This window comes from Aquila chrysaetos, chromosome 3 (assembly GCF_900496995.4).
Source record: "Aquila chrysaetos chrysaetos chromosome 3, bAquChr1.4, whole genome shotgun sequence".
NCBI classification, from domain to species: Eukaryota; Metazoa; Chordata; class Aves; order Accipitriformes; family Accipitridae; genus Aquila; species Aquila chrysaetos.
In genome coordinates, this window is record NC_044006.1 from 42757237 (window position 1) to 42770953 (window position 13717).

The following is a 13717-nucleotide window of genomic DNA, read 5'->3' on the forward strand; positions in this document are numbered from 1 at the left end:
CCTCAGGTTTAGGGGGAATTGTGCTTGAGCTGACTGCAAAAATTTGGAAGGGTTACCTGTGTCTCAGTCATAACCAAGAACAGTTTCATGATTAGGTAATAGCATACAGTAGATAAAAGGCAATTCAATTCAAACTGCATTAGAAATAGCAGACTTGGTGAAAACTCATCCAATACTTCCTGTGCCATGTTTAGGAAAAGGCTGGTTGGTAGATCTATAGAATCACAGACCATAAGTATAAAAGCCAGTTATAATACAAAATCTAACAGTGATTTTTAAGGTTACTGCTTTGAACTGTGTTGCAGAACGCTAAGCTGTTTCAAACAGTTTTCAGAAATGCTGTTTTCAGTGTTTGACCATAATAATTCCATCCCTGGACCATTGAATGACTCTCTGAAAACTGAATAATTCTTTAATGTGTTGAGCTGGTGCTTAACTTGCTGGAGGCATGCATGTTTGTAGTCTGCAAATGAGGGGAAAAATACAGAATCTGATGTTAGGATAAAACTTTTTTTTTTTTCCCCTCCCCCTTCTATTAAATCAGAATGTATAGCAAAAAATGTGCATGGCTGTGGTAAATTAATTCATCAAAATTCCACATATGTTATTCCCAGGTGTATATAGCTGCATTTGCAGTCTCTGCTTATGCATCCAGTTACTACCGAGCTGGAAGTAAGCCATTTAATCCTGTGCTTGGAGAAACCTATGAATGTATTCGTGAAGATAAGGGTTTCCAGTTCTTTGCGGAGCAGGTATTGTATGTTGCAACCTTTAGATTTGCTACTTCTTGCACTGCTTAATTCTAAATGCATGGCTGGAATCCTCTGGAATTAATAGCAAAATACAAAATTACTTTGCATAACTTGAGCCCAGCAAAACTCAAGGGATGTTGCAGAATTATAAATGAAGTAAGTTGTTTTTTGAGGAAGGTCTGCTAACTCTGGGATGGAAGATGACAACCAACAGCTGACACTCGAGAAGCCAAGGCTGGCAGGCTGCCTACTCCAGTAACTAGGTAACTTGGTTAAGTAGAGTGCAATTCCCCATGCTGAAATCTGATCACGACTGCAACAAGCATTCACATTCTTGTCATTTTCTTTTGTGTGTGATCATTAAAAATACTGTATCTTCATCTGTTTAATGTCTTCTTTTATGACAAATATATCCCTTGTGTGAGTTAATCAACCACTAGTATTTTCTATGGCACCATGAATATTTCTGCTTCCTGTCCAAATACTTTGTGGGCTAAGCCTTTCAAATCTGGTACCACGGCTTATTAGGTGAAGGACATATACAACACATCAAGGTCTGAATGTTTATGAAAATAATTCCCCAGTATGAGAATAATTATTAAGTATGGGTGAAAAATATTAAATTTAAATCAGCCAAGTTACCAAAATTGCTAAGCTTGAGACATATGTTAAAAAGAGATAAAACTTAAATAATCTGGTGCCTAGCAGACTAAGAATGGTTGAAAGCTGTCTCATTCTGTCTAGACATAACAAAACCAAAAATTACAAGAAGTTCTGTGGGCAAGGGTGTATAACCTAGAAATTTGATCAGAGAAAGCCTTCTAAGAGGCTTCCTTTAGGAAATGAAAAGTGTTTTTGACCACCTCTGAAGGTACAACATTTTGTACATTATGTTTTAGAACTGACAAAAAGGAGTGCTACGTGATCTTTCCTTAGTCTTGGGAAATGTCACAGGCAAGAGTAAAAATAAGGGGAAAAAAAGGCAAAACAGTCAAAGCAAGAATCAAATTTAAAGTTCAGGTAATGTATCTGGTTCTTCATTGTGTTACTTCAGTTCTAAGATGATGTGTATAAAGCACTGCAGTTACCAGTGTAACATCAAATTGGAGCAACAAAGTGGTGAATAAAGGTTGGTACTGAGCTTAGTGTTAGATTGAATTAAAGGAAAAGATATTCCCCTGAATATTGGATAAATCAGTACAAAGGCTACTCTTAAGTCTTAAGAGGGATTTTAATTCATGAGGGGGCTTGGGCTGTTAACTGTTGTTCTAATATGTGTAATAAGTGATGTGAGTGTTTAGAGTGGTAAAGTTATCGTAATAGTGGAGTGGGGGTGGATGAATATTAGGAAAAGAGAGCAGTATAGGAGGAGAGAATTTTCATGCACCTTGCAAGCATTAAATATTTCTCTTCGCATCAGGAGCTGTTGTTTATTGCTTGTGCAAGCATTTTGGCGCTTGCTCTAGATAACTTGTTAGTGCAGACAGAATGTAATTGATGGAATAGATAGGAAAAATGTATAAAATAACAGAGATTCTGTTCTATTACTAGAGTGAGTTTAGAATAACTCCACTTAGCACCATGACCTTATTCTGGACTTATAACAGTTTAAGTGATAGCTAAGTTTAACCTGTGAATTATAGTGACATCTGGGGTTAATCTGGGTGCAGTATGTGAGAGTGAGTGTTGCTCTTGGTGGTTTAGGGCATTGCTGAGAGTAATTAGTACTTTTCTCTTTTGTTTTTTAAAAGCAAGTATGTTCAGTAAATAACTGAATGCCTGCAGAAAAAATGCTTGATAACAGTTGTGCAAAATAAGTAACAAAGAAAAACTGCATTTGAACCATCTAGGTGGCTAAGAAATTAAATTCAGAGTGGGAAATAGCAATTTGACTTGAAAATAAAGCTGTCCATCAAAAGAACAGTAGATGTTACACATCAAAGATTTGGTCCTGGTCAGCTGTTAGTCATGTTCACCCAGAAGGGAGAATTTACAGCCAAGGAGGAGTAGCTGCTTTCACTTTGTGCAGTTACTTCATTATTTACTATTTCCTTTTAATAGTCTGCATTGTGTATTTGTTTATTTACTCACAGTCCTTGCATTGCTATTTTGGTGGTTGCCCTAATTCATGTATGTGCTATTACCCAAAGCTGATAAAATGCAGTGTGTGTGGTTATAGAGTTTCACACTAGAAACACCTGGGGTGTCACTACTGCAGTAGTAGGCATTGCTAGATGCAATTTCATGCCTTGATTTCTCCACTCGTGGCCCCCTCAGAGTTGCTGATTGCTGTCTCTTCCCTTATAGTCAGGGTTGTGTGGGTATTTACTGTACAGAAGAATTTGGCCCTTTGGGTTTTTTTTTTATTTTTGTCTGTGTGTTCAAAGTGTGGCTTCTGTTAATACATGAAGAGGTCCTAAGGGTAAATGTAATTATCACCTTAGAGACAATGTACAAAATATATAGTTAGATATTCACTGGATGAATAAAATTTACAGGTCTTTTGAAAGAAGTGTTTCCCGTTTCTTTCAAGGCTTCTTAGGTCTCAGTACCTTATTAATCTCACTGACTCCCCCTTCAGGACACAGAGGCAAAAAGAAAGTAAATGTTCAAATCGTGAATGCCATATATGAATGAAAAATGAAAGGGAAAAAAAAAAAAAACAGCCAAAAAAATGACTGTTCAAGTGTTAATATGTCCATCTTTTTTTTCCCCTTTCATGTCTTGCTATTAGGTCAGTCACCATCCACCTATTTCTGCATGCCATGCTGAATCTGTGAATTTTGCTTTTTGGCAAGGTAACTCTTCAGTCTATCACTTACTTTTACAGTGTTCATAATATTTTCATTGTATGTCTAACATGAAATACCCATAAATTGGGAAAAGGTGACGTTCCCTGCTTAAATTGTATTAGAATGGCTTTAAGGAATGTTAGCCTGTACTTACTTGCATGCTTCTTACTTGGATGTTCTGCCATTATAAAAATGTTTGAGGTTTTTTTTTATAACATTAACTGATTATTCTTTTCATGTACAAATATCTGCATTTCTTCAAAATCAGGTTTGATTTGGGTGGGGCGAGTCTTTAGTAAAGAAGAGTCATATCTGAAGCTATTTATAAAACAAACAAGCTAGAAGACAGCTTGAAAAACTACAAGTTAGAACCTGAGCCTTGGCAGATCTTGTAAACCTGTTCTGAAAATAATTTTCAAAAATGAGCATAACAGAAAGGATAAATATATTTACCTTGTCTTTCTCTGCTGACATTATTATAGTATGTAAGATTTTGTGCTATTTGACTACTAACATTGTGTTTCAAAAGAAGTGTGTTGGAGCTTTGTTTGCTGTGTAATGCTGATGATGTCAGCCAGTCACAGTACCTGTGTGGTTAGATATTTTTGAAGTGTACACAGAACATAACTATGCCTTTTAAGTCAATTAAAATCCTTCACCCAGAGGTTTGTCAATTCACAATGTAGCCATATTATAACCTTTAATTCTGTTATGACTGACTCTGCTGACTTGATTATAGTTATTACAGATGGAGCCATACTGAACAGAAGTTGGAACTTGCTCATTAGTCTGGATTTCATTATTCAATATAATTCTTTGCTTTGTAAACAAATACAGGGACAAGAGTCCTTTTGTTCTTAGCCAAAAAGCAGAGAGGACCAAAAATTTATTCAGTAACTGAAAACTGTATAAATAAGACTAGATAGCAGCCTGTCTTAATAAAAACTGATGAGACTGATTTGTTTAACAGATGTTGACAATGGTTATCACTCAAATAGTTTAACACTTGCATTTAGAGAACAAAGTTTTCTGTAAAGGTGAGAGCTGAAAATTTGATCAATGAGATAAAGTCTGAGATTTGGCCTTGATGAGCACAGGAGACTCAACCAGTGTACTGCAGGGGTTTGGGTGTTTGTTTTTAAATGTGGCTAGCTGAGCTTATGGGAGATCTAGGCAATTATTTTTTTCCAGTGCAAAGGCAGTTTGTAAATACTGTGGTCTCTTGTTATGGGGCTATATTAACTTCAGATTAATCATAAAGGTAGCTTGTCAATGGGGTAAATTCTTTTTGTGTGCAAAGGTCTTTTCACTTACTGTATTATCTCCTCAGCCAACAAGGAGACAGTCCTCAGCAACATTGCCAGAGTAGTGCTGTCATCCCACCAGACACTGACTTTAGCTCATCTATTTCAACATCAAGAAATCTCTTGATCATCTCTAGTGAGCTAGAAGACTGGGTTCTGACAGGGACAGTTATTTTGGAAATCGTTTTCCCTGACTCATGAAGCTGACTCTGCTTTTACAAAGGAGTGTGGACACATGAACAATGGAAATGCATAACAGAAAGTTCCAGCTGTTACAGCATCTGTGCCTGAAGTAGTCTGAGCACAGCTTTGAAATAACACTTCGCTTTTCTTTGCTGTCCTAAAATTTTTGCATGATCAAGTTGCACACTGGTTTCTAAGGTGTTTCGCACGTACTGGTCTCTGTGGGACAGCTTTGCTATTTATGAGAACACAGAACGTAACACAGTCTGATAATATGTTTTAACTGTTAAACTCAGCAGGGTGTGCCTTTAACCTTTCTCTTCCATCTCACTGCAGAAGAGAAAAAGCTAGTATCAAATTAGGCTCAACATTATCATACTCAAGGTAGTTTTGGACCTCTTATTGTGCAGTATAAGAATCACAACAGAATTGCTGTCACTAAAGATGCTGACCTAGCATCAAACTTTAAAGCCAAAAAAGCCAAAAGGTTCTTCTCTCAAGTGATAAGAAAAGGATAATTTTTTTCAATGAGGAATTCTGCCTTATGTCCCATTCCAGCCTTTGCAATTGAAGGCAGCTTGGTGTGGCTCAGTCCTACCACTTGCACATAAACACTCAGGAGATACGTAATCTCCTAACTACGATTTAAGCATCTCTCTCACAGCCAGCATAACAGCTTCCCCCCACAATTGCATGGGAAACAGTGTTTTGTTTTTTCTTGTGTTAGTACTAGCATCTTTTTGAGACTTGCGATGAATTTTTCCCTCTTTTTCAGATTGGGCAGGGAATGGAGTTCCTACTGTCTAATACAGCAAGGATACTATTCCCCCTGAGCTCTGAAGTTACTATGAAAGTTACTGCCTGATTATCTAGCCCAATTTAACTCTATATTCTTTCTCCCATGCTTTTCTATGTTTCTTTCTCTTCCAGGTGTTTTTGCTCAATAAATTTGGCTAAACTTGCATTGAGATCTCTCATCTTTTTTTGGGAGAAATGATGTGAGACTTGGACACGTCTTTCTGTAATTCAGACAAGATTTTTAAAAGGCCAGTTAAACTTACAGAGGAGGCTGGGCTAAAGCCCTCTGCAATTTTGTGCCCTTTGAAACATTCTCTTGCTTCTTCACTGTGGATGTTCTTAGTTGCTATATTTTTGTATTTGAAATTCTGCTTTTGATTTTGGAAATGTCTGCATCCATTCACTAGCAACTGAATTGTAGAGAAATATATGCTGTCTATAGCTTATTCAAATTCCTCTCTTGAAAAAGTTTTTGAGAGGACTTTTAAACCTCTGTTACTTTGCTATTTAAATGACTAATAATGTAATGGGAAAAAAACCCCTCAAAACAATGTTTGAAGGTCCACAGCATTCTCTGAACACTTTAATTAATGTTGCACTTTGTTTTGTATTTCTTGAAAATAAAGTAAAACCCAGAAATAGATTGATTCATTCATGCCTATGACTAAATCTGTCTTTTGGTTTTTTTCCCCTCTTCCTGTTTCAGATGTAAGATGGAAAAACAAATTCTGGGGAAAGTCCATGGAAATTGTTCCAGTTGGTACAACACATGTAACTCTTCCAGTGTAAGTGCTGCAGTTATGCATTGCTGTTCACACACAGGCATGGACATGCTTGCACACACTGAAGCTACATTTACCCAGATGAGAACAAGCTATGCTGTGCTGTAATAGACCTTTGAAAGAATTGGTGAATATGATTTAGTTTAAAAAAAAAAAAGGGGGGGGGGGGGGAATGGGAGGGGAGAAAAACCTACCAGACCAAAACCAGAAGCATAAAACAGAAGCACTAACTCTTCCAAATGTTATAAAACAAAAGATGAAATAAAAAACATTACTCCTGTGTATCTTGAAAAAAAGCAAAGTTGGTATTTTCCTACTTCAGTTGAATTTCAAGCTTCATGCATTTTAAACTCGCAGGGAAAAACTGCATGGTAGAGGAAGCTATGAATTCTTTTCCTTAAATATGGGTTTGGGGGAGGGGAGAGGGGGTGTTGTTCCTCCTGTCTTTTGTACCTATATTTGTAGAGACACTAACACCATGGGGTCCTGGTCTGTAGGTGAGGCTGATAGCCATCATCACTGCATAAATAATTATTGTAAGTGATAAAGAGAACCAGTTGCATATCTGGTGTTTATTATCCAAGGAAGTAAACAGCCATTTTAAGTGTTGAGTATAGTTTAAATTTTTTTTTTTAAATAAAAATCTGTAGCGATCCTATGCTGGCTTGTCAGAGTGCCCATTATAGATCAGCAATTAAGATCCCTTAAAATTTGGCCTATATCCATCATGTTTGCAGAACCAGAGGTCTAAAGGTTGAGTAGTGTTCCAATTAAATCTGTTTTCCAAATAGAGTCTACAAAATGAATTATTTTGCTATCTGAAAAAAAAAAGAAAAATAACTCAAGAACCTAGCACTCATCAGACTAAGCGACTAAGCATGCCTTTTTCTTTTAAGTGGGTAAAATTGTGATCTAATAAGATCGTATCCAAAAGATAATGAATAAAACATGTTGTGTTCATAGTGGTTAGCCTAAGCTGTGGAGTGAAAGGTCTTTGGGATGTGAGTGAGAGTTCAGAGGCAAGGTAACTAATAGATTAGGGCCCGTGGTGGGCTGATGAACTGGAAAATAATCTGATTCGTATGTCGTCTCCATGTGCTGGTTTGTATCCCTGTGTATCTGATATAGAATTGGGTAGAAAAAAGGTACTGAGGTTATAGGCAAAAATGAAGCATTAGTATTAGGGTTATTTTTGGAGCCAATACAGTATTTTTAGCATGCATGATAGAGCATGTGATCTGCAGGTAGGGGCAGGAAAAAAGTTACTGTGGGGTAAATTGGCTGCATATCTGCTAGTCTGCAAAAGCTGTTCTTGTGCGTACTCTTACAATGCAGCAAGCAAAAGCAAGTGATTAAGGGGAGGTGCGGAAAAATTCTAATATCCTCATGGGCTGTGTGTGAGGCAGTTGCTATGGCAAAACTGGTGCTTTGTAAGTTTACCCTTTACCTTACCAGTAGCGATTTGGCTATCAATACCCAGAACAAATTGTAGAATATCTATCTTCATAAGGCTTGCCTTTTCTTGAGGTTTTATAAAGCTGTTTTATAAGAACATCTACTTTAATAAAAGGCAAAAGGTTGTATTACCTATTGGTATTTGTTCATCTCCCCCTGTCTGATGTCTTCTAGTGTGCAACTGCACCTTGAACTACCTGCTGAGAATTTTTTGCTCTTGCCTGAAGCACATGTAGGCTCAGCCTTGAGAGCTTGAGCCAAGCTCATTCCATTCAATAAATTTGCTGATGACTCCGTGTCACATCCCAATTTCTCAGGACGATGACTCAGGTTTGCTGATTCCCAGGTCAGGATTAAGGTGAAACGACACCAGGGATCCTTTAACTCACAAAACTCGGTTTTTGTTCGCTCACAACAAGAATTGGCATGCTCACCACCAAAATTGGTATGCTCACAAGAAAAATTGGCATGAAACTATGTCAGTAAACTGTGTAACATGTGCTATACCCTATATCACCAAACATATACTGCAGGCCTTGCTTATTTGGGAATCAATTCAGGGAAGACAATAAGGAGACCCCTCCTGTTGAGTCACGAGGTTCAGAGCAGACCCCCTTGCTTTCTAGACTCTGCCTCAGAGAGGAGCCCAGGTGCGGCTGGATCCACTCCTAGTCCCAGACTTGGTCAACGGTTTATGTCTAAAGGGTTGAGGTGTAGGGATTACGGAAAGGAAAAGGGAGAGAGAAAGAGAAGAGTGAGATTTCACCAGTCCTGGATTCAGCGTTTGTTCAGTCAGCCAAGGGGTCTGGTGCTAGTGGGCACACGTGCGTGGGGTTTCAGTTTGTGTCCTTTTATCATCCTTGCCCCTCCTTCGGGTGGGCACTCGAACTCATTAGGCTAATTAGGTAGCCTTTGGGCCACGGGCTTGGAGGTCGTCTGGGGAGTAGCTTCCCCTTCCCTGCTGCTGAGGTGATCTTTGGCCATACACAGTGAGCTGCCCTGCTCAGCACATCAGAACAGCACACCAGAACCGGGAGCTGTGCACCCTCCAGCACGTCCTCCCCCTCCTGTTGCTGATGGATGCTGATCGGCTTCTTTCCACCTTGGGTTCCTTGCTTGGTAGAGTTTGTTGTTATGCAGTTAGTCGCTAAGCAGAACTTTCCCCACTGCAATGTTTGAGACATTAACTCCTTCAGTCTCTCACACTCCGGTGGCCTATGTCCTTGTGTTTTCAGTTGTCACTGTGTTACAAGCTGTGAAATGGGCATTTCAGCCAGTAGAAGATATTAAACGATTACTTTTGGAAACTTAGAACTGGTAAAGAGGGACAAGCAAATTGTGAGAAAACTGAATTCAAGACCAAAGTTTATAGCAGAAGTGAAAAGCTTTTTCTGGGAGACAGGATTGTTGTCATAGGGTTTGTTTTTGAGAAGGTATGGAACAAGAAGATGAGGCATTCCAGAAAAAAAAAAATTTGTGGGGTTTTTCTAATCAAGTTCTCTGCAATTTTTTTCACAAGTTTATGAGCTCAATTGAACATGGGATGAGATTTTTCTTATGAGTGTTTTTCTTACAGTTTTAAAGACCATTTTGCATGGAACAAGGTGACATCTTGCATCCATAACATCTTAAGTGGGCAAAGATGGATTGAACACTATGGAGAGATCATCATCAAAAATCTTAACGATGACACTTGCCACTGCAAACTGACTTTCATAAAGGTAACCACAGCAATGTTGGGAGTGCCTTTTCTAACAGACACAGCAGTGGGTGGATGCTCTCTGCTGAAGCTCAGTACAACTGCTTACAAGCTGTATTTTCCTATAGTTCTGCTGTAATTACCTGTGATTCTATGAGAAACTTTAACTCTGAAGGAACTGCCGCTCACTAAGCAAAGCCAGATGAGAAAGAGAAGTAACAGCTTTTTCAAGTGATTCTACTGGAGATGCGGAAAAATATGAGGAAAGGAAAGGAAGGAATATGGTGAAAAACCTACTCTGTGTTTGATGAGAGAGGTAGGCACAAGGTGTCTACTGACACTGGTTTACCACATGCCTCCTGCTAACCCATTGGCATGTGCTGTGGTTGCAAACATTCAGCAACTATAGAACCAGTGCTTATGCAGGGTGCTTCACCCGATGCTCTTTTCTAGCCCTTTGCGGGTACCCGGAGGAGTTTAAGTGAGAGGTTGTGGTGTTACTCAAAGCTTTTGCTTCAGTACAAGGCATCAAGATAGGACTTCCTCAGGAAATGCCCTCATAACTGAAATTAAAATTAGTTTTTGGCAATAGATGACTTGTTCCTAGTAAAGGAAAATCAGTGAAAACCTAAAACACTGCCAAAATTTCTAACCTGAGAGATAGTTTTGCAAAGCATGCTAGGAGACTTAACCTGCATTTTCTGTATCTGATTGCTGGAGAAAGGCTGTGCTTTACATGGAAACAGACCATACAGATACAAGCTAAGTACTTCAGCATACCTATGCAGCATGGCATGCTTAGCAGCAGAAGGAAAGTTTCCTGTATATTTTGTGCTTTTTAAGAAGCATTAGGGTGATTTTTTTTTTCCAAATGCTTATTTGAAAGTACTGTAATTTGCAGAGTTGCAGTGAATGTTTACAGTTCAAATTTTAAAGATTGAGAGCCTGCAAATCTTACACCTTTAATATTGTAAATTGTCTAAAGTGGAGATTACTGTATCAGTTCCTTCTCTTCCTCTTCTGCAAATTTGGGGAAGATGTAGATAGCAAAGTCAGGAGTCAGTGTTACCTGTTATTGGGCAAAATTCAAGGTCAGCTATGCTTCACCTAGTACTGCCCCTAAAAAAGGCAAGCAAAATAAATACAATGCTCAATGTTAGTATTTTAATAAGCTGATTAATAGTACTAACAACCGTTGTTTGCATATGATACTGTAATGCACACCTAAATGAATAGTTTTCATTTCAGAAAACTATTCTACAGCATGGTACTACTGAGATGGTGTCCTGGGTTCAGCTGGGATAGAGTTAATTTTTACAGGAACCTGGGAGGTGGGGGGGGATAGCCGAGGCAGCTGACCCGAACTAGCCAAGGAGCTATTCCATACCATGTGACATCATGCCCAGTGTATATATGGGGCGTGGGCCGGGGGGAGGGCTCTCCTGCTCTCTCGACTTTCGGTGGGGGAAGTGGCGGAGCGTCGGGTCCCGGGTGGTGAGCAGTTGCACTGTGCATCACTCTTTTCTGTATACTCTTTCATTAGTACCGTCGTTGTTGTTGTAACTTTTTTTTGCGTTGTCCCAGTAAACTGCCCTTATCTCAACCCTCGAGGTTCCAGGTTTTTTTCTCTTTTCTCTCCTCCGTCTCCCCCCTATCCCACCGGAGGGGGGCGGGAGGAGTGAGCGAGCGGCTGCGTGGTCCTTTGTTACCGGCTGGGCTGAAACCACGACAGATGGCAAAATCACTCACACTTGAACTCTTATGCACCTTTTTTTCCCTTGTTCCTTTTAATTCTAGGCAAAGTATTGGAATCCAAATGCACATGAGATAGAAGGCAGTGTCATGGATAAAGCCGGGAAAGTTGTGCATCGACTCTTTGGGAAGTGGCATGAAAGTTTATACTGTGGGACAACTTCATCTTCAAACTGCATATGGAGAGCAAGTTAGTGATCAGAATGGCTAGCATACAGAACTTAAGATCTGCTTGAGAATAAGCTTACTATTTTTATCTCTTTATTAGGCCCCAGCTTCTTGTTATTGCTATGTGGCATATTAGATTTTTGTCAAACATTTAGAATTTAGACCAGAAGAATACATCATTTAACTTGAATAATATGAAGAACTTAATACCATGGCTTCCTGCATTTTCTCTATTCTCCTTCATTTTCTTATTTGGGCATGAAGTGAGTATTGAGGACTCTAAAGCGGGGGGGTGCGGGGTGGAAGAAACAAAACCCTCCACTTTTTGTGTGGACAAGTGTTGTGTATTTCATGTATTAGACATTGGAGGATATCCCCCAAAGCTCAATTCTGTAACGACAGCCATATCTGAACTTCTCCCAAACTCGTGGGGTTTTGTCTACTGTAGTTTGAAAAAGCACTATGACAATAGCATGGCCTTCATCACAGTGGTGCTCTGATTCAGCTGAGAGAACAGAAATCTGTTTTGTTGCAGTGCAATTATCAAGGAGGTTGTTGTCTTTTGTCACATTATTAAAAAACTCCTCTTCTCCCAGAATTGAGACTGTGGTTGAGATGAACAAATGACTGAGGGAAGCTTGGAATTTTCCTTCTAAAGATAATAGCATTTAATTGGAATTCTGAATGTACTCTTTTCTTCTGTAGATCCGATGCCTAATGATTATGAACATTGGTATGGATTTACTCAATTTGCACTGGAGTTAAATGAACTGGACCTGCAAACTAGGTCATTACTCCCATCCACTGATACACGTTTTAGGCCGGACCAAAGGTAAGAAGTTTTAACTCATAAAGATCTTCCTCAAATAGTTCTTAATTTTCTGTACGCTCGCTTTACCCTAAGCTCTATTTTGTGTAGATACCTGCAGTGTGTTTCTATTTCTACACTAATGTGCATCTGAAACAGACATTTTAATCACTTATCAAGAGATGGTCTAGTCATTATGGACTAGTGTTTCCTAAAATTGGCTCTTGGATGCTTCTGGATAACTGCCTTTCCAAAGATGTTAAAACTTCAGTACTTCGGGTACTGGATGTTGAGTATAGTGTTTCAATAGCTGAAACCTGAGACACTTGAAATTTCTCTCTGCGGTGGAATTTCTACTGTTGCTAACTTTCAAGGAAGAGAATCTAATATAATGGTGACTCCGAGCTTGTTATGAGAGTTACTTTTCCTTAAGTGCTTTTTGACAGTGCAGTTGTCTGCAGACGTAGCTGTTGACCTTTCAAACAGTGTGAACTGCCTGCTGTAAAGATTAGATTCTGGAGCTCTAGAGGATCTGACAAAGATGGGGGACAGGAGCACCAATTGTGTCTCTTATCACTGCTGATGCTACAGGTTTCTGGAGGAAGGGGATATTGAAGGAGCTGAAATGCAAAAGCAGAGGATCGAGCAGCTACAGAGAGAACGACGGAAGGTGCTGGAAGAAAACAATCTAGAGCATCAGCCCAGATTTTTCAGGTACTATACAATAATTAGCATATACTATCATTTATTTAAATTCTTATTATAGATCTGATTCTAAACTGCCATAGAGCAGGCTCCAGTTTTTTCCAGGTTTCTTCTATATTCTTGATTTCTGTACTTCGGCAATGTAGAACACTCCAGACTTAGTTAAAACTCAGAATTATATATTGCTTTTTCATTAGTCCATCCCTGAATTTCTTTCTAATTGTTTTGCTTTGATGGCAGTTGATATTTAATCTATGTTTGAATTTGCCTGAGTGAATGTAGCATCTTTGATTCTTTCAAGCAAGGTGAAGTAGCTGGATTTAGCTTAATTACCTCTGCTGAACTTCAGCCAAATTCAGTGGGATTGCCTTGTGTGGAAGTGTGCAGAGTTGGAGCCTTTCATTTCCAGGGCTATTTTTGAACATGTTTCCCTTATTTCATGGGGAGAGAATTATCATTCAGAGGGCACCTTATTTCTTCCTGTTGTAAATCAATTAACAGGAGACTTCAGCCATTGAA

General features: G+C 39.0%; 1 protein-coding gene across 8 annotated transcripts in view; it reads left to right on the top strand.

The window, feature by feature from the left end:
* The window catches only part of OSBPL3 (oxysterol binding protein like 3), a 96356-nt gene that overhangs the window by 75934 nt on the left and 6705 nt on the right, over window positions 1-13717 (top strand). For all 8 annotated transcript variants that reach the window (XM_030009314.1, XM_030009320.1, XM_030009319.1 and 5 more), the window contains 7 exons: window positions 615-752; window positions 3487-3550; window positions 6536-6614; window positions 9643-9787; window positions 11563-11707; window positions 12391-12517; window positions 13085-13207. In XM_030009314.1, coding sequence (XP_029865174.1) covers window positions 615-752; window positions 3487-3550; window positions 6536-6614; window positions 9643-9787; window positions 11563-11707; window positions 12391-12517; window positions 13085-13207 — 821 coding nt within the window. The remainder of the gene's footprint in view (window positions 1-614; window positions 753-3486; window positions 3551-6535; window positions 6615-9642; window positions 9788-11562; window positions 11708-12390; window positions 12518-13084; window positions 13208-13717) is intronic.